The 26406-nt window shown below is 39.8% G+C and overlaps 1 protein-coding gene across 3 annotated transcripts in view; it reads left to right on the top strand.

The window, feature by feature from the left end:
• The window catches only part of TASP1 (taspase 1), a 279716-nt gene that overhangs the window by 14028 nt on the left and 239282 nt on the right, over nucleotides 1-26406 (top strand). For 2 of the 3 annotated variants that reach the window (XR_013961358.1, XM_080683016.1), the window contains exons 2-4: nucleotides 3354-3572; nucleotides 7829-7896; nucleotides 11331-11399. Coding sequence is in view for 1 of the 3 variants with exons in the window: in XM_080683016.1 (XP_080539142.1) it covers nucleotides 3428-3572; nucleotides 7829-7896; nucleotides 11331-11399 (282 nt within the window). In the remaining 2 variants the exon portion in view is untranslated. Of the gene's footprint in view, nucleotides 1-3353; nucleotides 3573-7828; nucleotides 7897-11330; nucleotides 11400-20810; nucleotides 21078-26406 lie in introns of all 3 variants that reach the window. The other variant, XM_080683017.1, reaches the window with a different exon arrangement.

Here is a 26406-nt window from a genome sequence, read left to right as displayed (position 1 = left end):
TTTTTCATTTCCATTTGTTGGAAAAAATTTTCCATCCCTTTACTTTCTTCCTGTGTGAGTCTTTTGTTCTGAGGTAGATTTCTTGTGAACAGGATATATTTGGGTCATGTTTTCTCATCCATTCAGCTACCCTGTGTCTTTTGATTGGATCATTTAATGCATTTACACTTAAGGTTATTATTGATAGGTACTAATTTATTGTCACTTTTATGCTTTATGCCTCTCTCTTTCTATTTCTTCTTTTTACAACAGTTGCTTTAGCACTTCTTGAAACGCTGATTTGGTTGTAGTAAACTCCTTTAGCATTTTTTTTTTTTTTTTGGTCTGGGAAGCTCATTATTTCACATTCAGTTTTGAATGATAGCCTTGATGGACAGAGTAGTCTTGGTTTCAGATACTTACTTTTCATTACTTTGAATACTTCATACCTTCCCTTCTGGCCTGTAGTGTTTCTGTTGAGAAATCAGCTGACAGCCTTATGGGAGCTCACTTGTAGATAACTATCCATTTCTGTCTTGCTGCCCTTAAGATTCTCTCTTTGTCATTAACAATTGCAGTTTTAATTATGATGTGTCTTGGTGGGTGGCATTTTGTGTTCATCTTGTTTGGGACTTTCTGTGCTTCCTGAACTTGTGTGACTTTTTCCTTCACCAACTTAGGGAAAATTTCTGTCATCATTTGTTCAAACTAGTTCTCTATCGCTTGCTCACTCTCTTCTCCCTCTGGAACCCCAGTAATGTGGATGTTTCCCAAAGTTCCCTTAAACTTGCCTCATGCTTTTTAAGTGTTTGTTTTTTGTTGTTGTTTTGTTTTCTTTTTGCTGCTCTGACTAGGTGTTTTTTTCTATCTAGTCGCTGATTCAATCCTCTGCTTTATAACTTTTAATTCCTCCTAGTGTATTATTTTTTAAAAGTATGTTTTTATTGATTTTTAGAGAGATAGGAAGGGAGAGGGATGGAGAGAGAGAAATATTGATAAGAGAGAAGCATCAACAGTCTGCTGCCTCCTGCACACCCCCTACTGGAGATTGAGCCCACAAGCTGGGCATGTGCCCTGACTGGGAATTGAACTGGCGACTTCTTGGTTCATGGGTTGATGTTCAACCGCTGAGCCACACTGGCTGGGCTTCAGTGTATTCTTGATGTCAGATATAGTATTCTTCATTTCTGACTGGTTCTTTTTTTAAAAATTATTTTTATTGATTTCAGAGAGGAAGGGAGAGGGAGAGAGTGATAGAAACATTAGTGATGAGAGAGAATCATAGATTGCTGCCTCCTGTATGCCCCCCTTTGGGGATTGAGCCGGTAACCCTGGGCATGTGCCCTGACTGGGAATCGAACTGTGACCTCATGATTCATAGGTTGACACTCAACTACTGAGCCACACTGGCCCAGGCCTGACTGGTTCTTATTCTTGGTTTTTATGTGTTTTTTTTTCTTTCATGCTGATGTAGTTCCCACTGACTTCCTTGTATTTCTCACTAAGTTCCTTGAGCATCCTTATAACCCTTCCTCTGAACTCTATATCTGTAAATTGCTTTCCTCCATCTCATTTAGGTCTTTTTCTCAACATTCCTTCTTTTCTTTCTTTTTATTTTTTTTTAAAAGGGAAGCATTTTTTTTTAAAAAAAATACCTTTTTATTGATTTCAGAGAGAAAGGGAGAGGGAGAGAGACATAGAAACATCCATGATGAGAGAGAATCATTGATTGGCTGCCTCCTGCACACCCCCCACTGGGGATCGAGCCCGCAACCTGGGCATATACGCTGACCAGGAATCAAACCGGTGACCTCTTGGTTCCTGGGTCGATGCTCAACTGCTGAGCTACACCCAACTGGGCAATATTCCTTCTTTTCTTTGGAGGTTATTTCACGTCTCCCCACTTTAGTTGTCTGTTTGTGTTTATTTCTATGACTCCCAGTCTTCACGGGGTGGCCTTTTGTAGTAAATGTTGCGTGGGACCCATTGGTACAATTTCCTTGAACTTCTGAGCTCTATGCTCTAGGAGAGACCCTTTTGTTTGTTATTTGGGCCTTCCTGTTGTAATTGGATCTTGATTGTTTTTGTCCCATTCATGGGTGGGATCTTCTGTCAGGCTGGTTGACCGTGAGGCTCATTGCCAACCAAATTGTATGAGCTGTTATACAGGTGCAGTCTCGAGGTAGTTTTTGTATTTCCTTGTTTAAAAGTCTTCAGCTGGTAATTCAGGGTGAATCCAGACTCCCCTTTCTTACCTTCTTATATGTATCCAGGCTGTACGCAGCAGCTCTAGGCAGTCATCTAACTCAGTGTTTATATTACTATTTATATTGGAAAAAATAAATTCTGTCTCATTTCTCACTTTTGAATAAGGTACAGATTTTACTTGACAGTGTGAATCTAGGTTTAAGTAGTTTCAATCACCTTACTCTCAGGCATATCTGTGTTGATTTTTAAATGTTCAATTTTTCCTTAATATAAAATGTGTTCTGCCATTTTTATTGTTAAGCCAAGATTGCTAAAAACTTCTGAGAAAAAATTAGAAACTTTGTGATATAAGTTGCTTGTAATTCATTTTATATTTCATTATTTATCTGTTGAGAATCTCAGAAATAATGCTTTCATAAAAATTAACAAGTATTTGCACAAGTGTTATTTGAATTTCTTGGTTCAGTCATATAATTTTGTTTGCATTTTTGTTTTACATTGTGCTATGGAGCATTAGGTTTTTCTTAACAGTTTCTTCATAGACAGTGTGAAAATATATGTTGCTTTATTTCTTTAAGCAGCAATCTATAGATCTTAAATGTTCTTATGCACACAAAAATTTGTAATTATGTTGAGGTGCTAGATGTGTAAAGTAACCTTATTTTGGTAATCATTTTGCAGTAAGTATGAGTATCAAATCATTGTGTTTTACACCTTAAACTTATGTAATATTACATGTCAATTATATTGCAATAAATCTGAAAAAAAAGTAAGCAGCAATCTAAGTTTGGTGATGTAGCCAGCATTGCCCGTGATTCTAAAATATCCCACACATTATTAGCATTTGGTTTGCTGACAGTAGAAAGTGGTATTTAAGTTATATTGAGGTTTTCTTTCATGTAGATAAAATGAAAGATAAAATATATTTGGAATTGGTATGAAGTGTATTTACAACAGTTCTTTTGTTTATATTACTTCAGGTAAGTACTGTTAGTGGACAGAAAGATTTAAATTTTAGCCTTTTTATAGTCTTTGTATTACTGAGTTAAATAACTTTAAAATTTGTGTGTTTTTTTTTTTGGAAAGCTATCTTTGCACTCATTTGTATAAGTTACATGGGTGCTAGTACAAAGGAATGTATACCATCTTTGTCTGTTTTCTTTTAGGGTAATTCCTCTCCTGCAATTACGTTTGGATGGAGATATGCTTTTTTTCCAGTAGAAGATGGTAAACTTGGAGAATGACCATGGAGAAGGGGATGAGTTCTGGAGAAGGGCTGCCTTCCAGATCATCTCAGGTTTCGGCTGTTAAAATAACAGACAAAGAGTTGGAAACAAAGCAGTCCCATAAAGAGAAGCGAGGGGGCTTTGTGTTGGTACATGCAGGTAAGCTCTATGTGAGTGAGTCAAAAGATTAAAATAATGTTGATTTTTTTTCTTGCCTTTAAGTACACTGAGAATTCAATTTCACCTTAGGAGAAGGCACAGTACCAGAAAGGAATTGGAACCAAAGGGATTGACTTCGATATAGTGAGGGTCTCCCCTAATTACCGACTTGGAAGATATTGAAATGACAACTCTTCTTATGTCTTCTTTACTCCCCTACCCTATTATTTACTTTTATTCTCTCTCTCTCTCTCTCTCTCTCTCTCTCTCTCTCTCTCTCTCTCTATATATATATATATATATATATATATATATATACTAGAGACCCAGTGCACGAAATTCGCCCTCTCCAATCTGGGACCCCTCTCACAATCCAGGACTGCTGGCTCCAAACTGCTCGCCTGCTTGCCTTCCTGATTGCCCCTAACCACTTCTGCCTGCTAGCTTGATCACCCCCTAACCCAGGGGTGGGCAAACTTTTTGACTCGAGGGCCACAATGGGTTCTTAAACTGGACCGGAGGGCTGGAACAAAAGCATGGATGGAGTGTTTGTGTGAACTAATATAAATTAAAAGTAAAGAAGCGGAGGGGAGCGCAAGAGAACCGGATAGAACAGCCGGATCCGGCCCGCAGGCCGTAGTTTGCCCATGGCTGCTACCCACTCCCCTGCCAGTCTGATTGATGCCTAACTGCTCCCCTGCCAGCCTGTTTACCCCTTACTGCCTTCCCCTGCAGGCCTGGTCACCCCTAACTGCCCTCCCCTGCAGGCCTGGTCACCCCTAACTGCCCTCGCCTGCAGGCCTGGTCACCCCTAACTGCCCTCCCCTGCAGGCCTGGTCAACTCTAACTGCCCTCCCCTGCAGGCCTGGTCACCCCTAACTGCCCTCGCCTGCAGGCCTGGTCACCCCTAACTGCCTTCCCCTGCAGGCCTGGTCACCCCTAACTGCCCTCGCCTGCAGGCCTGGTTACCCCTAACTGCCCTCCCCTGCAGGCCTGGTACTCCCCAACTGCTCTCCCCTGCAGGCCTGGGTCCCCCCAAACTGCCCTTCCCTGCAGACCCAGTCACCCCCAACTTCTCTCCTCTGCCAGCCGTGTCACCCATAACTGCCCTCCCCAGCAGGCTTGATCGCCCCAACTGCCCTCCCTTGCAGGCCTGGTCCCTCCCAACTGCCCTCCCCTGCTGGCCATCTTGTGGTGGCCATCTTGTGTCCACATGGGGGCAGGATCTTTGACCACATGGGGGCAGCCTTCTTGTGTGTTGGAGTGATGGTCAATCTGCATAATACTCTTTTATTAGATAGGATAGAGGCCTGGTGTATGGGTGGGGGCCAGCTGGTTTGCCCTGAAGGGTTTCCCGGATCAGGGTGGGGGTTCCCTTGGGGCATGGGGCGGCCTGGGCGAGGGGCCTGTGGTGGTTTGCAGGCCAGCCACGCCCCCCGGCGACCCAAGCAGAGGCCCTGGGATCTGGGATTTATTTATCTTCTACAATTGAAACTTTGTAGCCTGGAGTGGAGCCAAGCCTTCTGCTCGCTCTGCTCCGTGGCAGCAGCCATTTCTGTTGGGATTTATGGATCTTCTATAATTGAAACTTCGTGGCCTTAAGCAGAGGCCAATGCAGGCCAGGGCTGCAGAAGCTTGGCTTCCTCCATCGCCGTGGGCAACCCTAGCCTCCTGCTCTCTCCAGCTCCGTGGCTGCTGCCATTTCTGTTGGGATTTATTTATCTTCTATCATTGAAACTTTGTAGCATTGAGTGGAGGCCTGGGCCGGCAAGGGCAGGCGGAAAGCTTGGCTTCCTCCATTGCCAGGGAAACCCAAGCCTCCCTCCTGCTCTCTTTGGCTGCAGCCATCTTGATTGGGTTTATTTGCATATTCCCTCCTGATTGGCTGGTGGGTGTGGCTGGTGGGCATGGCTTGTGGGTGTAGCGGAGTGATGATTAATTTGCATATTACTCTTTTATTAGATAGGATAAGCCTAATATGCAAATTGTCCCCTTGGGAGTTTGACTGGGAGACTGGGAGTTCGATCACTCACTATGATGTGTGCTGACCACCAGGGGGCGGTACGGAACAAAGGAAGTCCCTGGCCAGCAGGTGGCAGCTGGGGAGGGGAGGCCCTGGCTGGCAGCTGGAAGGCCTCGATTGGCCCTGATCACTGGCCAGGCCTAGGGACCCTACCCATGCATGAATTTCGTGCACCGGGCCTCTAGTATAGATATATTTAAGTAGTATTAAAACCAGACAAAGTATTTTTTTATACTTTAGTTTGTAGTTACAAAAATAATTCTGTTGAAAAAAATTTTGACCCCCATATTTGAGTATGGCCATCTTAGAGTCCATTTACACAGTCTTAGAACTAGTTTGCCTTTTTAATATGATATGTGATGAATCTTAAAACCAGAGAAATTCAGTGGCTTCAGCCACATGGCTAGTTCCTGCTAAAGCCAGGTTGACAAACTCTTAAATGTGTCCTTAAGTCCCAATCTGGTATGCTTGGCAATATATCAGTCTATAATCTCTACTTCAGAGGACAACACAGACAGATACTGTGAAATTTAACTCTAGGGTCCCTTATCATTGAAGAGTCTTGAGTTACAGAGCTGTGCACCTCTGCAAGGTCTGTTCAACAGGCTTTTTTTTTTCTTTAGTCATTTCTTATTTGCCTGTATTCAGTTTCTAAAGTTTATGACCTCTCTGAAAGAAGAAGGAATGGCTGGGTCTCCTTTTAACTTTGCTCAGACAGCCAAAGAGTATAAGAGCAAGGTTTGCTTTGACCTGGGATTGAGGAGTGGAATTATTTCTTCTTGTCAAACTAGTGGACTTCTGGGAAGTCTTATAGAATCTAATCCAGAAGAATTAACAAAAAAGCAGATATATTTTCATTTTCTTTCAAATGGTTGAGAAAAGATAGGTTAAGTTTGTGTCAATCTTCAGCCTCACACGAGGACCCAGGAGGCTTAGAGATGTAGTTCTTAACTTTCCTTATGCTGTACTCCTATGGGGCTTTGGGGCCTGGGTGGGGATGGGGTTCAGAACTTTGATTAGAAGCCCAATTATCACAACAGTTTAAGGACTCTTGTCTTGGTTTCTTTCTTATTTACTAAACCATTAACCTTTTTAGGGTAACAAATTTCAGAGCCATTCTCTTGAGGAAGTTGCTGGGTGTTTAGTAAGAGCCAGGGACCAATAGAATTTCTAATAGGCAGTCATGAATACACCAGCAGTGAGGTTTCAGAGACACCCTGGGCTTAAATTCTAGAGGATGTAAACGTTTGGGTAGGAGTGGTAGTATTGGTGGTGCTTGTTGTAGTATAGGTATGCTGTAACACCCCTCAGCTTCAAATGCTAGTTAGAGAGTAACTAGTTTTGTAAAGTTACTTTTAAGAATTCTGGATTCCCAAATAGCAGGTGCTTTCTGTTGGTCAACCAAGAAGAACTTGAAGAAACTCTTTTCCCTAACACTACTTGGGCTATCAACTCCAGACCAAAAAACTCTTGACTTTGGAGACAGGTTTTTCAAAAGGAGGAGAGATGACCTTGAGGAAACTTCTTTGGGGACATGAACTATTTCTAGTGCCTCTCCCCAGAGAATAGTTTTTGAAAAAGAAGATAAGGCATGGTATTAAAAAGGCTTCTGGTGGAGAAAGAAGCAGCTGTTAGACTTTTAAAACCACGTACAGTTAAGACAATAGTTTCATTGTTATTAGGAGAGCATCAGTTTGTAAGAACTATTTATCCTATACAATAAGAGGGTAATATGCACATTGACCCTTATGGCGGAACAACTGGTTGCTATGACACGCACTGACTACCAGGGGGCAGACGCTCAATGCAGGAGCTGCCCCCGGTGGTCAGTGCACTTCCACAGGGGGAGCTCTGCTCAGCCAGAAGCCAGCTCATGGCTGACCAGCGCAGCTGCAGTGGTGGGAACCTCTTTTGCCCCTGCAGCAGTGCTAAGGATATCTGACTAATGGCTTAGGCCCACTAAGCCATTATTCGGACATCCACCAAGGGCTCCTGGGCTGCCAGAGGGATGTCTGACTGCCAGCTTAGGCCTGATCCCCCAGGGAGCGGACCTAAGCCATCAGTCGAAAATCCCCTGAGGGGTCCCAGACTGCGAGAGGGCGCAGGCTGGGCTGAGGGGACCCCTCCCACCACGAGTGCACGAATTTTTGTGCACCGGGCCTCTAGTATAATATAAACAAGGTCTGTGACATTTCAATGAATACTAATAATTGGTTGGTTTGTTCCACTACAGGTGCAGGTTATCATTCGGAATCCAAAGCCAAGGAATATAAACATGTATGCAAACGAGCTTGTCAGAAGGTATAATAAAAACATTTCAGTTTTGACCATAAAGGAGCTTTACCTTGAAATTCAAAATTTTAAGGGTTGATGTATAAAATCATCCTTGGTTTGGACCATCAAATAATTTAGCTCATATTTGTGAGGTCTTTGTTTTATTTTGTATTGTTTTATTCTCCAAATCATGCTTAGATCTTTCCCTTCCTTTCCCAGATTAAAATCTGTATTTTTGGAATTATGGACACATAATCATATATCTTTTAGTCTTTGCAAAGGCATTGAGCTCTGTAGAAAACAGCTCAAAGGCAGCCAATATGTCTTTCTGTGAAGGTAAAAAAAAAAATACTAACAAATGAAAATGAATGCTTTTCATCCTGTACATTTTCCTTCTGTTTTTCATAATGTAGTTAGTATCATGGAAATTCATTGTCATTCCTGAGTTAGCTTTGCCCTTGTACTGAGTTGTGTTTTTTTCTCTTTGGTTTTTGAGGTTTTGCTAAATTGTTGAATACTTAATGTGGAATCAGGAATGGAATCAGAAGAAATATTGTTTGTTTTTATTTTGATCCTGACTAAATACTTTTATAGGGAAACCCTTCATTTACTTTTACATAAATAGAATGTTAATTGCGTATTGTATATCAAGTAAATGAATCTTTCAACCCTTTTTATTTCTATTTACATACCATTTAAAAGGAAGATTATACTTTGTTAGAGATCCAGGCTTTCTGTTATGAATGAAATCCCATAAATAAATAAGAATATTTTCTTATAGAGATTTTTTAAAAAATTTATATTAAAGTGAAAAGTTCTCAAAGTGCTTTTATTATTTTTTTGTCCTTAATTTTCAAAGTGTGAAATCTTTTCATTATCTAAAAAGATAAGTGTTTCTTATGTAGGACAACTATAGTCCTAGAAACCTAATACATTTGGAGTATATACTCAGCCTCCTCAATTTATACAATGAATGAACTTCTTAAAAGTTCAATGCAATTCTGATGGATCAATGATTTTCTCTCATCCTTGATGTTTCTTTCTCTCTCTCCTTCTCTCTTCTTCTCTGAAATCAATAAAAAATATATTAAAAGTTTAATGCAGTTCTGTTTTTGAGCTTTCTCTTTATTGACTAATTTGGAGCTTTAATAGTTCATTTAGCAATCAGTCTTCCTTTGTCTTTCTTTCCTCTCTTAATTTATACTCAAGAAGCAAGGAAGCAAGGTGATTTATAGACCTTTACTCTCTGTAATTTATATTACAAAAGAATATGATTTGTGCCTGGCCATTGTGACTCAGTGGTTGAGTGTCTACCTATGAACCAGGAGGTCACGGTTTGATTCCTGGTCAGGGCACATGCCCGGGTTGTAGGAGGTGTGGAGGAGACAGCCAGTCAGTGATTCTCTTTCATCATTGGTGTTTCTCTCTCTCTCTCCCTCTACCTTCCTCTCTGAAATCAATAAAAATATATAAAAAAACAAACAAATAGAACCATGATTTGTTCATCTCACTATAAAATATATAATAGTATCAAAAATGCTTTTATTATATGTAGGTTTCCATCTAAGATTTCTGAAATGCCTTTGTAATTTGGAGTTGCTGCTTTCTTAGTTAGGGATGGGGAGAGTAGTAATAGTAAGAAGAGAAATTATTAGCTTAGTCTGACACAAACTGAATTAATGTAATATGTATGGCCATTTGAATTGCCTTGTGATGAATGGAGTCCTTTCACTTACTAAATTCCTAGCCACTTTGTATTTAGTGGCTAGATTTTTTTCTCTTTGTCTTAATTTGAATAATATTAAGTGAGCTATATCAGACATTACCTGAATATAAACACTTGTTTTAAATCTAAATAGTTTATATCATGAAGTATGGAATGGGAATAGTGATAAATTTTTATTAACTCTAAAAGTATCCTACACTTCTTTAAGCCTTTGGAAAATTTTTGGGTATGTTTGAGAAGTTGTGGTTTTACTCCTCCCCCACCCCCCGTCTATTGAGTTTATTGGGGTGACACTTGTTCAAAATGTATACATGTTTCAGGTGCAAGTTCTACAACACGTTATCTGTGCAATGTTTTGTGTGTTTACCACCCCAGCTCAAGTCTCCATCACTATTTATCCCCCTCTTAACCTCCTCCACCTCCCCAACATGCACCTGAGAACTGTTGTCTGTGTTCATGAGTCCTTTTTTTTTGTGCTTCATTTCTTCATCCCCCCACCTTCTTACCCCCTTGACAGCTGTAAGCCTGCTTTCTACCTATGAATCTGTCTCTATTTTGCTTGTTAGTTCATTTTGTTCATTAGATTCCACATATGAGTGAAATCATATGGTACTTGTCCTTTTCTGACTGGCTAATTTCACTTAGCATAGTACTCTACAGGTCCATCCATGCTGTCACAAAGGGTAAGATTTCCTTCTTTTTTACGGCTAAGTAGTATTCCATTGTGTAAATGTATCATAGCTTTTTTATCCATTCATCTACTGATGGGCATTTGGGCTGCTTCCAAATCTTGGCTGTTGTAAATAACACTGTAGTGAACTTAGGGGTGCATATATACTTTCAAATTAGTGTTGTGTGTTTTTTTTTTGGATATATTCTCCAAAGTGGAATTGCTGAGTCATAAGGTAGTTCCATTTCTAATTTGCTTCCCACAGTGTGTGCACCAATCTGCATTCCCACCAACAGTGTATAAGGGTTCCCTTTTCTTCACATTCTTGCCAACACTTGTTTTTTGATTTATTGATGATAGCCATTCTGACAGGTGTGAGGGGATATCAGAGGAATTTGCATTTTTCTGATATTTAGTGATGCTGAGCATCTTTTCATATGTCTATTGGCCATCTGTATGTCCTCTTTGGACAAGTGTCTATTCAGGTCCTTTGCCCATTTTAAAATTGGATTGTTTGTTTTTTAGGTGTTGAGTTTTATAAGTTCTTTTAAAATTTTGCATATTAGCCCCTTATCAAATGTATCATTAGTGAATATATTCTCCCATTCAGTGGGTTCTCTTTTCAATTCGTTGATGGTTTTCTTTACTGTGAAAAAACTTTAGTTTGAGGCCAGTGATGTGGCTCAGTGGTTGAGTATCAACCTATGAATGACAAGGTCATGGTTAGATTCCCAGGCAGGGCACATGCTTGGGTTTCAGGCTCAATCCCTAGTAGGGGACATGCAGGAGGCAGTCAATCAGTGATTCTCTCTCATCATTGATGTTTCTATCTCTTCCTCTCCCTTCCTCTTTGAAATCAATAAAAATACATTAAAACAAAACAAAACAAACCCCCCAAAACTTTAGTTTGATGTAGTCCTATTTGTTTATTTTTCCTTTTGTTTTCGTTGTCGGAGGAGATATATGAGAGAAAATATTGCTGTGAGAAATGTCTGATATTTTACTGCCTATGTTTTTGAGAAGTTGTGGTTTTACTATGAATAATCTCTCCCCTTGGTTTCATAGGCAATTGAGAAGCTACAGTCTGGTGCTCTTGCAACGGATGCAGTGACTGCAGCTCTAGTGGAACTTGAGGTATTTCTTTTCTTTACATTTTATTTAAAATATTTGTGAGTATGTATGTTATTCTTAAATGACATGAAACTGCTGAGTTAGTCAACCAGCAATTATATGACCAGTGTTTACCAACAATGTTAACTAAGTTGTGAAGAAGCCTGTGATATTGTTAGATTGTTTTTATTGGGGACTTCTCTGAGTAATATAAGAAAGTTGGTTAAGTTCCTTTTTCTCATTTTGTGAGATTCATGAATATAAAAGTTACTAGTTACTTAATGTTACTGAATACTTACATTTCCTCCATATTTTTAGTAGGAAAATTACTGAAGTTAACTCCCCCAAAAGTAATATGTTTAGAAAACAAAAATTTCCAACTATTTATAAGTGTCTTAAGTGGAAGGGAAAGTTTCCTTACCAACCTAATGGTTCAGTATATATTCTGAAGCTATGCGCTGTGAAGCATGTCTTGTCCAACGTGGTTGTTAGGTTGGTCTCCAGTTAACTGCAGACGTCGAGGAATTCAGTGGGGAGGTACTCAAGTTTGCTGTAATTCTTTGTACTCCAGATTGAGGGTCTCTGAGCTCTCTTAGTATGGAACCGTGACTACGAGTTTGTCCAGGGGATGTTGAGGCCTTCAGAAGACTAACTTCTGCTGCTCACATTTAGAGAAGATAGATTTGTGCTGGTCAGTTCAGATTAGAGTGAACAAATAGTTTTTTGGTTGAGAAGACTACTTGGGGAATCAAATAAGAAAGGAAGATAAAATAGTGATGAGTTGGAGGGAGAAGGGGATGGTTAGAGTAGATCTTCCCGTTGACTAGATTGTGGCCCTTGTGTTTAGGCTCTCATATCAGGGCACCTACTCTGTCATGCCAGGCCTTGCTTTTCCCTGTGAAAATTGCTCAGGAGTTTGCCTAAAGTCATAGCCCTGTTTTCTGTATATTCCCTTGCTGCAACCTGCACGGCTAGGGTTCAGGATCTGAAGAAGGGGCCACGCACAAATGAAAATACTATACAAGAAATTGAATTTAGAAGGCATTGGGGCCAGGGGTGTCTCTTTCATGAGCAGCACACTGAAACTGGGTCCCGTCTGCTTTTATTCACTTGAATACACATTTGCCCTTTAGTAATGCATACAGCCATATCAAAGGTAAAGTTTGGTAAACAGTAAAAGGATTATCAGGTTAGGGAATTGCCTTCAGCCATTGAGCCCACAGCAGGGCAATATGCTGATTTTCAGCCCTGCTGAATATCAAAATACATTGGCTGTCCAATGGATCTTTTTGCATTAATATGCTAACTACTGTTGATTTTAGCCTCTGCATTCTCTGATCTGCACTTTTGATCATGCTTTATACATTTTAATCTCTCCTGTTAACACTTTCAGCTTGGTTTTAGACAAGGAAGGTAAACATACATGGTGGGCACCAGTTCTATTATAGTTTGGTCCCAGAGGCATCTGACTTGGGGATAATGTGGTCCTTTCCTATTGTGACTGATACCATTTCTACCAATCATTAGCCATATGTCTGTGGGAACCTCACACCTCTCCTTGATCCAGTTTTTTCATTATAATATGGGGATAATAATGCCTGCTTTACAGAGTTGTGAAGATGAACTGAATTAATATGACAGTCACTTAGAACAGTGGTCGGCAAACTGCGGCTCACGAGCCACATGCAGCTCGCGAGCCGCGGTTTGCCGCTCTGTTGACTAATGAATTTGCCGACCACTGACCTAGACTCTCGATTCCAATAATTACATGCTGTTGTTGTTCCTTGTGATTAAGCCCCTATCCCAGTGGTCGGCAAACTCATTAGTCAACAGAGCTGCAGTTTGCCGACCACTGACTTAGAACCATGTGTGGTACATAGTAAGCAGTTCATAACTGTTAGCAATTATTATTATTATGAGGTGTTTTAGAAATGATATATATGAGGTGAATATTTATAGTAACTATTAATAGCAAGTTTTATAATGACAAAGAAAGGCTAATTATATATAGTGGATAAGAGGAGAAACGAAATGCAAGAAAGAAGATTGATGTATACTTATCACCAAATCTTACCTTTACTCACCACATTCACACAAGGAGAGCTTCATCTAATTTAATTCAGTTGTTAATTGCAAATTACTCTCCTTTGTGCAGAAGGTGATGTTCTGAGATTATCTGAGATTACTGGTGTATGGAGTCACTGTGGGTCTGGGGAATGAAGGTTAATGAATAGCTAAGGGATATACTATAATGACAACTATGAATACAAAATTGAGTAAAATTAAATTTTCCTTTTTCTTTTCATTTTAGAATAACTTGAATTTCCCCAAGTCATACTTCTATCATATTGACTATTTAATTGCATTCCTCCCCACTGAAGTATCACTCATATTTTAAAAATTTACTTATTTATACTTAAGATGATTTAAATTACATTTGGAATAATGTATTACACATAAGTAAATGAGCTTTATAATTTTGAATGATGACCTGTGTTTTTTAAGAGTATGGGCATGTGAAGTTTTTTTTTTAAAAACATGTTCTATTATTTTTGATTGTTATAGAATACTGTTCTGAGTGAGATTAGTGTACTTTTTCCCATTAATTTATTAAATTTGGGGAAGAATTTCATTGAATTACCTTTAAAAATTCATCCTTAATGTGGAATCTTTGATTAAAATATATGTTAGTAGCTTAAAGACTAAGGCTAACCTGGAAGAATCCTTCTGAATCTTAAAAATTATGTTGGACCTGGCTGGCATGGCTCAGTGGTTGATTGTTGACCTATGAACCAGGAGGTCATGGTTTGGGGTGCATGCCTGGGTTGCAGTTAGATCCCCGGTGGGGAGGAGAAGGAGCATGCAGGAGGCAGCTGATCAATGATTCTCTCTCATCATTGATGTTTCTATCTCTCTCTCCCTCTCCCATCCTCTCTGAAATCAATAAAAATATATTAAAAGAAAAGAATTATGTTGGAAGTCATGTTATACTAGTAGTGTCTCCTATAGTTTTAGTCACCTTGCATAATTGTGATTCATAACCTTTAAACAGGGTGAAGTTTTCTATCTTTAAAAAAATTTTTTTTTTAATTTATTGATTTGAGAGAGAGAGAGAGAATTGATTTGTTCTTCCACTTATGTATGCAGTCATTGATTGATTCTTCTATATGCCCCCACTGGGGATGGAATTTGCAACCTGGATGTATTGGGACAACACTCTTAACAAACTGAGCTACTTGGCCAGGGCTAAGTAGACTGAGGTTTTCAAATAAAGAGTTGAAGTATTGTAATAGTTTGGGTCAATGGAAAGACATATGAAAATCAGATTCTAATATTTTCTGTACTTCAAGAAATATAAGCAATAATATTGAGTCCTTTCACTCTACTGAAAAGTCCCAGAGGGTATGATTTATACTGTTATGTTTATTGAACATAGTTACTTATCTTTAGTTTTGATCAATCTATTCAGTAGAGTTTTAATTCAATCTTTTCAGTCTTGTCCTTCTTATTGACTAGATATGGACAGTCATACCTTTTCTTTTGGACTTGGGGATATACTTTTTGACTAAAACAAAACTGTACTTTTAAAACTTGCCTGTTACATTATTACTTAGGCAGATAATGAAAAAATCAATTTGAATTTCTTGAACACTTTACTAATTATAAATTGATATGACTGAAATGCTTTATTGTTCCATGTTGGCTAGAAGGGGTTTCTGGCTTTGTATTTTGAAAAATATGAAAATTTGCACTTAACCCAAGTAATAAAAAGTTCTCTGATCTCAATTCAATGTCATACAGGAAGAAGAGACAAAGTGAAAGAAAAGGAAGTTTATATATGTATGTATGATATACAACCAAAAAATGATGTGTCTAAGTGACCTACATTTAATATACAGTAGGTCCTTGGGTTACGTCAGAGATCCGTTCCTATGGTGCGATGTAATAAGATTTCTCCATAAGTCGGAACCCACGTACATAAGCACCTACGTCACTCACATGGAGCACATACACAGCAGTAATGAAGTGAGACAGTAAAAAAAATGTAAAAGAAAGATAACAATTCCTGACCTTTACTTGTGGTAAATAAATAATAAAAAACATAAAGCACATATATACATATGTTGAAATGACGGAACTTATTTTTTTTTTTTTTATAAATAAACTAGAGGCCCGGTGCATGAAATTTGTGCACGGGGAACGGCCTTCAGCCCAGCCTGCACCCTCTCCAATCTGGGACCCCTCAGGGGACGTCCGACTGCCGGTTTAGGCCTGATCCCCGGGGCTAAACCAGCAGTTGGACATCACTCTCACAATCTGGAACCACTGGCTACTAACTGCTTACCTGCCTGCCTGATTGTCCCTAACTTCCCCCCCCCCACCAGCCTGGTTGCCCCTTACTGCCCCCCCGCTGCCAGCCTGGTTGCCCCCAACTGCCCCCCCCCCCCGCCGGCCTGGTCACCCCTAACTGCCCCCCCCAACTGCCTGGTTTCCCCTTACTGCCCCCCTGCCAGCCTAGTCACCCCATGCAGCCTGCTGCTCGGTCGTTTGGTCGCCCCTCACTAACCCCCCCTGCTGGCCTGGTCGCCCCACGCAGCCTGCTGCTCGGTCATTTTGTTGCCCCTCTCTGACCCCACTGCTGGCCTAGTTGCCCTACGCAGCCTGTTCGGTCGTCCATTCGGTTGCGATGGTTGCTTAGGCTTTTATATATATAGATGGGAGATGGCGACATAACCACAAAACGATGTACGTGGAGTCCGACGTAACCCGAGGACTGTCTGTAGTCCATCTAGACTCATCATTGTTCAACTTTTCTTGAAACCTATTACCTTGTGTCATTTCCTATATCTCATCTACCAGTGCAGACAAGTGGTGTTATCCTAAGATTACCACTTCTGGGCACTATAAGGGAGGTGGGCTGAGCTTATAAGTTCCTACCTATTAAACTGATTAGCTTCTCTCTTCAGGGTTTTGGGAGGGAAGTGGCCACTCTGTAGGAGAGGTGTTTTGTAGTGTGGAAGTGAAAATGATATGACACCAAGTACAATTTGTTTATCTTCAAAATATGGGGAAAGAAATAGATCAGTTTATAGATCATATTTTAATAATTAATTATTAAATTTATTTGGTCCCATTGTTTCATTTAGCTATATATAGCTTTTTTGAGATTATCTTTATAACTAATGGTGACTTATATCCATTGGATAGTACAACTCTGATTTCACTCACAGTAGAGAAGATAAATATTGTGAAACAATTTGATCTTTATAGCTAGGGCTGTGCATTTGGAAGACAGTTGCTTTCATGGCTGCTTTTGCAATAGTTTTGGTTCAGATAGTGACAGTAAATTTTAAATTCTAAAGATAATTTTGCACATTTTACATGGTACAGCTTCTGATATGAATTTTTTCTTTGAGAAAATTGGATATAGATCTGGGTGAGTCATGATGCCACTGCTAAAGTAGAAAGTGTTTTATAGATTTGGATAAAAATGGGCTAGAACTCATAAAATAATTACGGAAGCTCCCTTTGCACATAGATTTTTTTAAAAAAATATATTTTATTGATATTTTACAGAGAGGAAGGGAGAGGGATAGAGAGCTAGAAACATCGATGAGAGAGAAACATCGATCAGCTGCCTCCTGCACACCTCCCACTGGGGATGTGCCTGAAACCAAGGTACATGCCCTTGACCGGAATTGAACCCGGGACCCTTCAGTCCGCAGGCTGACGCTCTATCCACTGAGCCAAACCGGTTTCGGCTGCACATAGATTTTTAAAATAATATACTTTTATTGATTTCAGAGAGGAAGGGAGAGGGAGAGAGAAAAACATCCTATATAATAAAGCGTAGTATGCAAATTGTCCCCTTGACCAGGAGTTCATCTGGGAGTTCAACCAGGATGTGGGGTTGGCTTGGGGAAGGGAGGGAGGCCCCAGCCAGCAGCCGGCAGCTGCTAGGGACCCTACCAGTGCATGAATTTCACGCACTGGGCCTCTACTCAATGATGAGAGAGAATCATTGATCAGCTGCCTCCTGCATGCTTCCTTCTGGGGTTTGATCCCACAACCCGGGTATGTGCCCTTGACTGTAATCGAACCCAGGACCCTTCAGTCCATAGGCTGATGCTCTATGCACTGAGCCAAACCAACCAGGGCTTGATTTTTTTTTTAAGTACTAAGGCCTGGTTATAAAATTCTAATAAGAAATAATAGATGAAATTTGAGTGACAAAATTTTGAGAAATTATTTGTAGTTGTGTGTGTGAAAACTGATGAAAGTGAGATTTTGAAGCTCTTGATGTAGCTAGCCTTTGGGAGATTTTGGTTAATTCATTTTAAAATCTGGTTATTTTGGTAGGTAGAATACTCTGCCTTAAAAGTAGTATATAGCTTTTGATGGAGATAGCTTTTACATTTCATATAGTGAAAGGCAAATTGCAAATGCTCCTTTATTAAAAATATTTTGTTGAGTTTATGTTATTCTAAGTGGACCCTGCAGTTATTTCATTCATCTTTAAAGGCTCCCTATGGTCAAGGGAGATGGTAATTAATAGTTGAAACTAGTTTATTGTCCAAATACTTCATCATTTAAAGAGCAGATTCTATTGGGCACAAGGTTTTATATCTGTCTGCTAAAAATAGTCCATTGTCTTTGGATCTCTATATAATCTAATAATAATATAATGCTTACTTATAAACTCTAGGAAAATACTTTAAGAAGTAGCTTCCTATCCAGATGGCTAGTAATTTGGGATATGAGAGAAAAATAAACCTATTCATTGTTATATATTTATATTATCCTATCTAACAAAAGAGTAATATGCAAATTAACCATAACTCTGCTACACCCACAAGCCACGCCCACCAGCCAATCAGGAGTGAGTATGCAAATTAACCCAACCAAGATGGCTGTGGCCACGGAGTGAGCAGGAGGCTTGGGTTTCCCTGGCAATGGAGGAAGCCAAGCTTTCCGCACACTCTGGCCAGCCCAGGCTTCCACTTAAGGCTACAAAGTTTCAATTATAGAAGATAAATAAATCCCAACAAAAATGGCGGCAGCCACGGAGCTGGAGAGAGCAGGAGGCTTGAGTTGCCCCTGGTGATGGAGGAAGCCAAGCTCCTTCAGCCCTGGCCTGTCTTGGTCTCCACTCAAGGCTACAAAGTTTCAATTAGAGAAGATAAATAAATCCCAACAAAAATGGCTGTGGCCACAGAGCAAGCAGGAGGCTTGGCTCTGCTCAAGGCTACAAAGTTTCAATTATATAAGATAAATAAATCCCAGATACCAGGGCCTCCGCTTGGGTTGCCAGGTGGCGTGGCCAGCCTGCAAACCACCACAGGCCCCTCGCCCAGGTTGCCCCACATCCCAAGGGAACCCCCACCCTGATCTGGGACACCCTTCAGGGCAAACCAGCTGGCCCCCACCCATGCACCAAGCCTCTATCCTATCTAATAAAAGAGTAATATGCAAATTGACCATCACTCCAACACACAAGATGGCTGCCCCCATGTGGACACAAGATAGCCACCACAAGATGGCCAGCAGGGGAGGGCAGTTGGGAGGGACCAGGCCTGCAAGGGAGGGCAGTTGGGGGCGATCAAGCCTGTAGGGGAGGGCAGTTAGTGGTGACCAGGCCAGCAGAGGAGGGAAGTTGGGGGCGATCGGGCCTGCAGGGAAGGGCAGTTGGGGGGGACCCAGGCCTGCAGGGGAGAGCAGTTGGGGGGGACCAGGCCTGCAGGGGAGGGCAGTTAGGGGCAAACAGGCTGGCAGCTGAGCAGTTAGGCATCAATCAGGCTGGCAGGGGAGTGGTTAGGGGGTGATCAGGCTGGCAGGCAGAAGCGGTTAGGGGCAATCAGGAAGGCAGGCAGGCGAGCAGTTGGGAGCCAGCAGTCCTGGATATTGAGAGTAATGTCCGACTGCTGTAATTGAGAGTAATGTCCTACCGGGATTGGGCCCAAACAGGCAGTCAAACATCCCTGGAGGGGTCCCAGATTGGAGAGGGTGCAGGCTGGGCTGAGGGACACACTCCACCCGCACCCCGTGCACGAATTTCGTGCACCAGGCCTCTAGTTATATACTAGAGGCCCGGTGCATGACATTCATCTACTGGGGGTGGGGGGAGGGATGGTCCCTCAGTCTGGCCTGTGCCCTTTTGCAGTCTGGGAGCCCGTGGGGAGCAGGCCTAAGTTGCAGTCAGACATCCTTATTGCTGCCGCGGAGGTGGGCTGCTGCGCTTGCCAGCTCTCAGCCCAGCTTGTGGCTGAGCATTGCTCCCCCTGTGGGAGCGCACTGACCACCAGGGGGCAGCTCCTGCGTTGAGCGTCTGCCCCCTGGTGGTCAGTGCGCATCATAGTGACCAGTCGTTCTGCCTTTCAGTTGATTTGCATATTACCCTTTATTATATAGGGTTGTTATACATTTATCTCTGCATCATCTTATACCCACAGCATGCATTTCTCTAAAACAGGAATCTTCAGAATGTCATCACTGTTGAACAGTCGGTTGTTGGTGGACCATTGCCAGGCACCTTTGTGCAGCTGCAGGATTAGGCCACACCCTCTTCCTTTGGCTGGAATTATTTGTGTGCCCCAGAGGGAGAGGGAGAGCACCTAAGGCCTGCTAGTCATTGAAATGCTTAGTGGTTATGGAGATGATGTGACTTGCTGCTGGCATATCTAGGTTGGAAGGGAACATCGGGAAGGAATGATCTGACCCCTTTTCTCTCACCAAACCTGGAGCAGGTTTACTTGTGGGATTTCTTTGTGAGTAGATGCTTAACTACATGCTGCTCCCTATCCCACTTAATGTTTGCATTGTATTGCAAAAAAGTGAGAGTATCTGCTTTGCAGTCATTTCTGTTTATTTGGTCGGTTAAAAATTACTTAAATTAATGAGCATCTTCACTTGGCTGCATATTTTCTTTTCTTTTGCAGAAATCATCTTTTCATAAGCAGAGGGTAGCTGAGCATTTCCGTGGTTCCTTGTTTCCTCCTTCCCTCCCCTTCCCCATAGGGCTGACCACATTGGAAAGACAGCTTGATGCATTTAGCTCACAAGTGCCCCTTAACTGTAATGTGACTAATGTGAATTTTAGACCTACTACCTTTGAAAGTTCCATTTTTCTCTTCTATTGATAATATCCTTTATTCTCTGTAATGTAAATAGAGGTCCTGTTTTTATGTATGTGAAGCAAAGAGTTTTACCTTTTTTCTTTTTTAGTACTTAAAATGTTTTTATTACATGAAATTTGAGTTTTGACTTTAGATGCTCTTTTTCCTCTTCTTCAACTTAGTGTCATTGATTATTTTAGTCAAATCCCTATTTTGCCTGTCTGTTTAGCAGTATTTCCAGTGGTGCTTCAGTATTTCTGTGTATTCTACCTGTTTATAGAGTCTTTATGTTTCTCTGCATTTTTTTGTTTTATTTTTTGAGGTGTACACACACAGTTACACTTCATGGAGTTGCATCCAGCCAAGTATCCATGTTCTTCTTGTGAAGAGGCAGAGAAAATCACCTCTCCCAAGAATGTCCACCTTCTGACCAAGGGAAATGTGTCGTGAAGAGCTATACGCAGATGGAGGCAACTTATTTGCTTGTTCTGATGCTAGAGCATTGATTTAATTAGAAGACAGGCTGTGGGTGGCCATGTGCAGACAAAGAAGCACCAGACAAGAGCCCAGTTAGCCTGGGACAGTAAAAGTAAGTTACGCTCTTTTAAGAACACTTCTGAGTACTGATGCTCATTCTTGCCTTTCATACTAAGGGGCAACTTGTAACTTACTGTTTGTGCTTACACATTAGGTACATCTATTCTTTTTCTGAGATCCTAGAAATGAAACTACTCTCTAGCACAGTGGTTCTCAACCTTTCTAATGCCGCGACCCTTTAATGCAATTCCTCACATTGTGGTGACCCCCAACCATAAAATTATTTTCGTTGCTACTTCATAACTGTAATTTTGCTACTGTTATGAATCGTAATGTAAATATCTGTGTTTTCCGATGGTCTTAGGCAACCCTGCTAGCGGTTCTACAGGTCGCGACCCACAGGTTGAGAACCGCTAGCAGGGTCGCCTAAGACCATCGGAAAACACAGATATTTACATTACGATTCATAACAGTAGCAAAATTACAGTTATGAAGTAGCAACGAAAATAATTTTATGGTTGGGGGTCACCACACCATGCGGAACTGTATTAAAGGGTCGCGACATTAGAAAGGTTGAGAACCACTGCTCTAGCACAAAGTACCTGCTTAATGGAAAAACAGTGCTCTTTTTCCTTTTAGTTTACTTTAGACTAAAAAGAACCCTGAGTGAATTACTACATTCTATATTAATTTTACACGGCATCAACACCGTGTGTCAGTTTTTAACTAGGTCAAACCCTTAAGTACAGAACTTGTTATGTTTTACTTTGTACTGATGGTTCCCCTTTCTAGCCATTTCTTAATGAGCTGTATTCATCTTGGCTGAGTCTGTTAGAAGATGTGGTCCAAGATCAGTTCCTAAGGAACATGTAGCTTTATATATGAACCCTTATTTTGCTTTGGGAGTTGTTACTCTTTGAGAATATATTACATTTTGGAATTCAGTTTTGAGCTACTTTAAGCTACATTTGGTAGTGTCATGGAGTTGGTAGTAAATCCTGTGTTTTAGCTATGTGGAAGCAATTTAGACTTTTGGATTAAGTGTAATGTGTCTTCTTGTCCTGTATTAATAGAGATATTAGATTCATTGGCCTTTGGATTTGCAGTGTGCATGTGGAATCATTGTGTGTATTTGGATCTATATCATTTGGGCATCAATTTTATAATCTCACTTTATTTATTTATCTTGTGCTTTTGGTAATGAAGGAACTAGGCTAAGAAGAGTTTTCTGTGTTCAGCAAATCACAGGCTGATGTCATGATGTCAAGCTGAAAGACTGACTAGATTTTACATTTTTGTCTATCTCTCAAACCCAAGCCCTTATTCAGAATCTGGAAAGGAATGAGAAAGTGATAAAATTTTTAGGAATCCCATCAAGGTAACTTGATCCAGAGCAGAATAAACTATTTTTTTATTTATTTTCTCTATCATCTAATTTTTATATGGGTAGTAGGCTTTATCTAAGTGTTAAAATAATAAAGGCTGCATCACACTATAGGAAAACAAAGAGCTTAAGGTTGAATTCTAGGCATCTTTGTGCTTTGGCCATTCCAGCTGCCAGGGAGTTTGTGCTGGCAGCAATTCTCACTCAGGGTCAGCCTCCTGCATGGTAGACACGCTTACTGACAGTTCATGACATGTATATACTGTAACAAGGGCGTCAACACTACAACACTTATTAGACTTCTCAGAAAATTCAGAGTGAAGAGCTTATGTTTTCCTCTCTTGGAATATGTGCAGATGTTAACATTTTCTAGTGGGTTGGAAGTTTTTTTTAATAAAAAGCACAGTTATAAGTTTCTACTCATAAGTTAGCAACCCCCTCCCCATTCTGACCATGTCCTCACCTCATGATAGAAGGATGGTTTAAGTTATTATAAATTCCATGGTCTTTTAGGATTTTTTTGAGTGATATTTTCATATTATTGTCAGCATGGTTAAAAGGTGTAATTACTTAGGTTGAAGGGAAGTGAAAGTGGATGCCAAATTTAGCTTTACTAGAGCAGCAGCTACATTTGTCTTTTCCATTGTAGCTACTGTGGAAAAGACAATTCCAGGTGCCACGTGTGCTAAGCTCTTCCTGGACATCATAAAGAACCCAACTACAATAAAGTTTAAAACTATTTCAGATGTGCAAGTCTGCTGAAGCCAATACTTTATTTTAGAGATTTGTGTTATATTTGACAAGTAACTCTTTGTACTGTGATTCTGTGGCTTTCAATTAAAAAAATAAAAATAAGCTACTGTGATGTCATTTTTCTGCATAATTATATATGTTTATGTGAAAATTAGGCAGATTACTAATAGAAATGAGGTAAGGACAGATGTGCAGTGCTTTTTTATTAAAATATTTTAAATAATAAATTAGAGAAAAATATGGTGCCATTTTGACAGACTATTGTATGCTAGATTAACATGTGCTCTAGTGAACAAATATCAACATTTGTGGCATTTATTCTGACTTTTCCTGAAGAGCTTGATGCTTCAAGAAGATCATAAAATGTCCTAGTTCCTAATACATATGCTGTTGCATGTGTTTTGTTTTTTTTTAAAACAAATTATGTTTTCTTTTGTGTAATTGAATAGTTAAAAATATGAACTGTCACAGATACTAAAATTGCATATTCAACATACTATATTTGACTCAAGTGTTCACGGTGTGATGCAAACAAATGTTCTCTCAACTTGCTTCAGGATAGCTAAAATATTACTTTAACAAACGTTTAAAGCAGAGCACTATAACGATTTGGCTAGATGTAATTCTGGGCTGTCTAAGTTGAGTAATTTCCTCAGGCATTCCAACTTTGATCAACCACAGCAAGAACTTTCAGCTTGTCTGTAAATATGTCCTGAGGTAGAGAGAAAAGAGAGAATGCCAGAAACGAAAGAACACTTTCTATCCTAAGAAGCAGCTACAGAATGAAAATGGAAAGTTTTTTGTTTTCCTAGGGACTCTTTTTAGGTAATTGAGCCTCTGATGCCTAACTATGCCCTGTGGTTCTGTACTAATGAATGAAAGATACTTCATTTGGGCCTAATAAAAATGTTTTCTGGCTAACTCTGCTGAAACTTATTCGTTAAAGTCCATTAATTGTTAAATTTTTCATTCTTTATTAATATAATATTAATTGACTAAAAACCTAAACATAAACAATAGTATATATCTCAGTAAAACATGTCTTAATTGTTTTTAATTGGCTAATATTTAGGTGAAAATATTCTTACATGACCCTGTTTTGGATAATAACTCTAAGAACAGGCAGTACCACTAAACAAATTATCTCATATACCTTTTTGTTTTTAATACATGGGTGAAAATAGATTTTCTGGTTTTTATTTTCAGTCACCGGAAAATGAATTTGAAAACATCTACAGGTTTCTGTATGGAAGCATTAACTAAGAATATTTATAGTGGTAAATCAGTCTCTGCTATATGGTAACTGCAAGTTTCCTGTATTTTTAGACACAACATGTTCATATCACATGAAGATATCTTCCCCTGGAAATCATTTAAGGTGCAGTTAACAACTGCTTGCAAACTGGATTTAAACGGGATAATCTGTCTAGTTTCTTTCTGATCTTGTTTTTGTAGTCCCATGATATCAGATACCATGACCTCCACTTAGCTGCCATTGTGAAAATTCCGCTTTTTTAGGTCAATGTGTACCAAACATTAGGAGGAATCCATAATCTTGTGATTTTCATGTTACAGATATCTATTCTCCAATTAGTTAGTCACGGAGAACAAGATTAACATAGTTACAGAAAATTTACTACTAATAAAAAGAAGACTTTATCATGTTTCTCTTTCATTTCATTGAGCATTTTTTTCAGCACTGGACAAAGGGCAGTATAATTGGTAAATTTACACCCTTTTTAAGCCTTTACCCTGTCTCCTAAGAGAGATGCAGAGAAATGAAGAATGGGCAAGTTGAGGGGAAGATGGAAGGTCAAGGCCTGGATAAGCCAATTGTAATGTTCACAGGCAGGATACTTGAATGGATTTCTGAGTTGGTTACCGTGTTATTGTTTCTTTGTTTACCCCCCACTTTTTCTTCCTCTAAATATTGTCCATCTGAGTGGCATAATTTCTTTAAAATTTAATACTTGTTTAATTTCATGTGGTTATTGTCTTGATCTCGAAATCATTAAAATTTGCACTGAGAATGTAAGAGCTAACTTTTATAAAAACTACCTGGGATCTGGTATCTAATTTATAGATTGATTCTCATTATTCTTTAACTATTTTACCTGATTATCTCTTTGTCATATTTTGCATGTTATTTGAATGTTTATTTTCTCCCTCCCATGTAACTATGTAAGTTTTGTATGTGGGTTAAAATTCCTTTTTTTTTTTAAATTTAATAAATCTTTATTGTTCAGATTATTACAATTGTTTCTCCTTTTTCCCCCCCATAGCTCCCCTCCACCTGGTTCCCACCCCACCCTCTGCCCTTACCTCCCCCTCACTGTCCTCATCCATAGGTGTACCATTTTTGTCCAGTCTCTTCCTGCACCCCCATACATCTTTCCCCCTGAGAATTATCAGTCCACTCCCTTTCTATGCCCCTGATTCTATTATATTCACCAGTTTATTCTGTTCCTCAGATTTTTAATTCACTTGATTTTTAGGTTGACTTGTTGATAGATATGTATTTGTTGTTCGTAGTTTTTATCTTTACCTTTTTCTTCTTCCTCTTCTTAAAGAATACCTTTCAGCATTTCATATAATACTGGATTGGTGGTGATGAACTCCTTTAGCTTTTTCTTATCTGTGAAGCTCTTTATCTGACCTTCCATTCTGAATGATAACTTTGCTGGGTAGAGTAATCTTGGTTGTAGGTTCTTGCTATTCATCACTTTGAATATTTCTTGCTACTCCCATCTGGTCTGCATAGTTTCTATTGAGAAATTAGCTGACAATTGTATGTGTGCTCCCTTGTAGGTAATTAACTGTTTTTCTCTTGCTGCTTTTAAGATTCTCTCTTTGTCTTTTGCTCTTGGCATTTTAATTATGATGTGTCTTGGTGTGGTCCTCTTTGGATTCCTTTTGTTTGGGGTTCTGTGCACTTCCTGGATTTGTAAGTCTATTTCTTTCACCAGGTGGGGGAAGTTTTTGGTCATTATTTCTTCAAATAGGTTTTCAGTATCTTGCTCTCTTTCTTCTTCTGGCACCCCCATAATTCTGATGTTGGTACGCTTGAAGTTGTCCCAGAGGCTCCTTACACTATCTTCATCTTTTTGGATTCTTTTTTCTTTTTTCTTTTCCGGTTGAGTGTTTTTTTGCTTCTTTGTATTTCAAATCTTTGACTTGATTCTTGCGTTCCTCTAGTCTGCTGTTGGGTCTCTGTATAATATTTTTCATTTCAGTCAGTGTATGT

Source organism: Plecotus auritus, assembly GCF_963455305.1.
Source record: "Plecotus auritus genome assembly, chromosome: 8".
Lineage (NCBI taxonomy): Eukaryota > Metazoa > Chordata > Mammalia > Chiroptera > Vespertilionidae > Plecotus > Plecotus auritus.
This window is presented reverse-complemented; position numbering and strand designations above follow the sequence as displayed.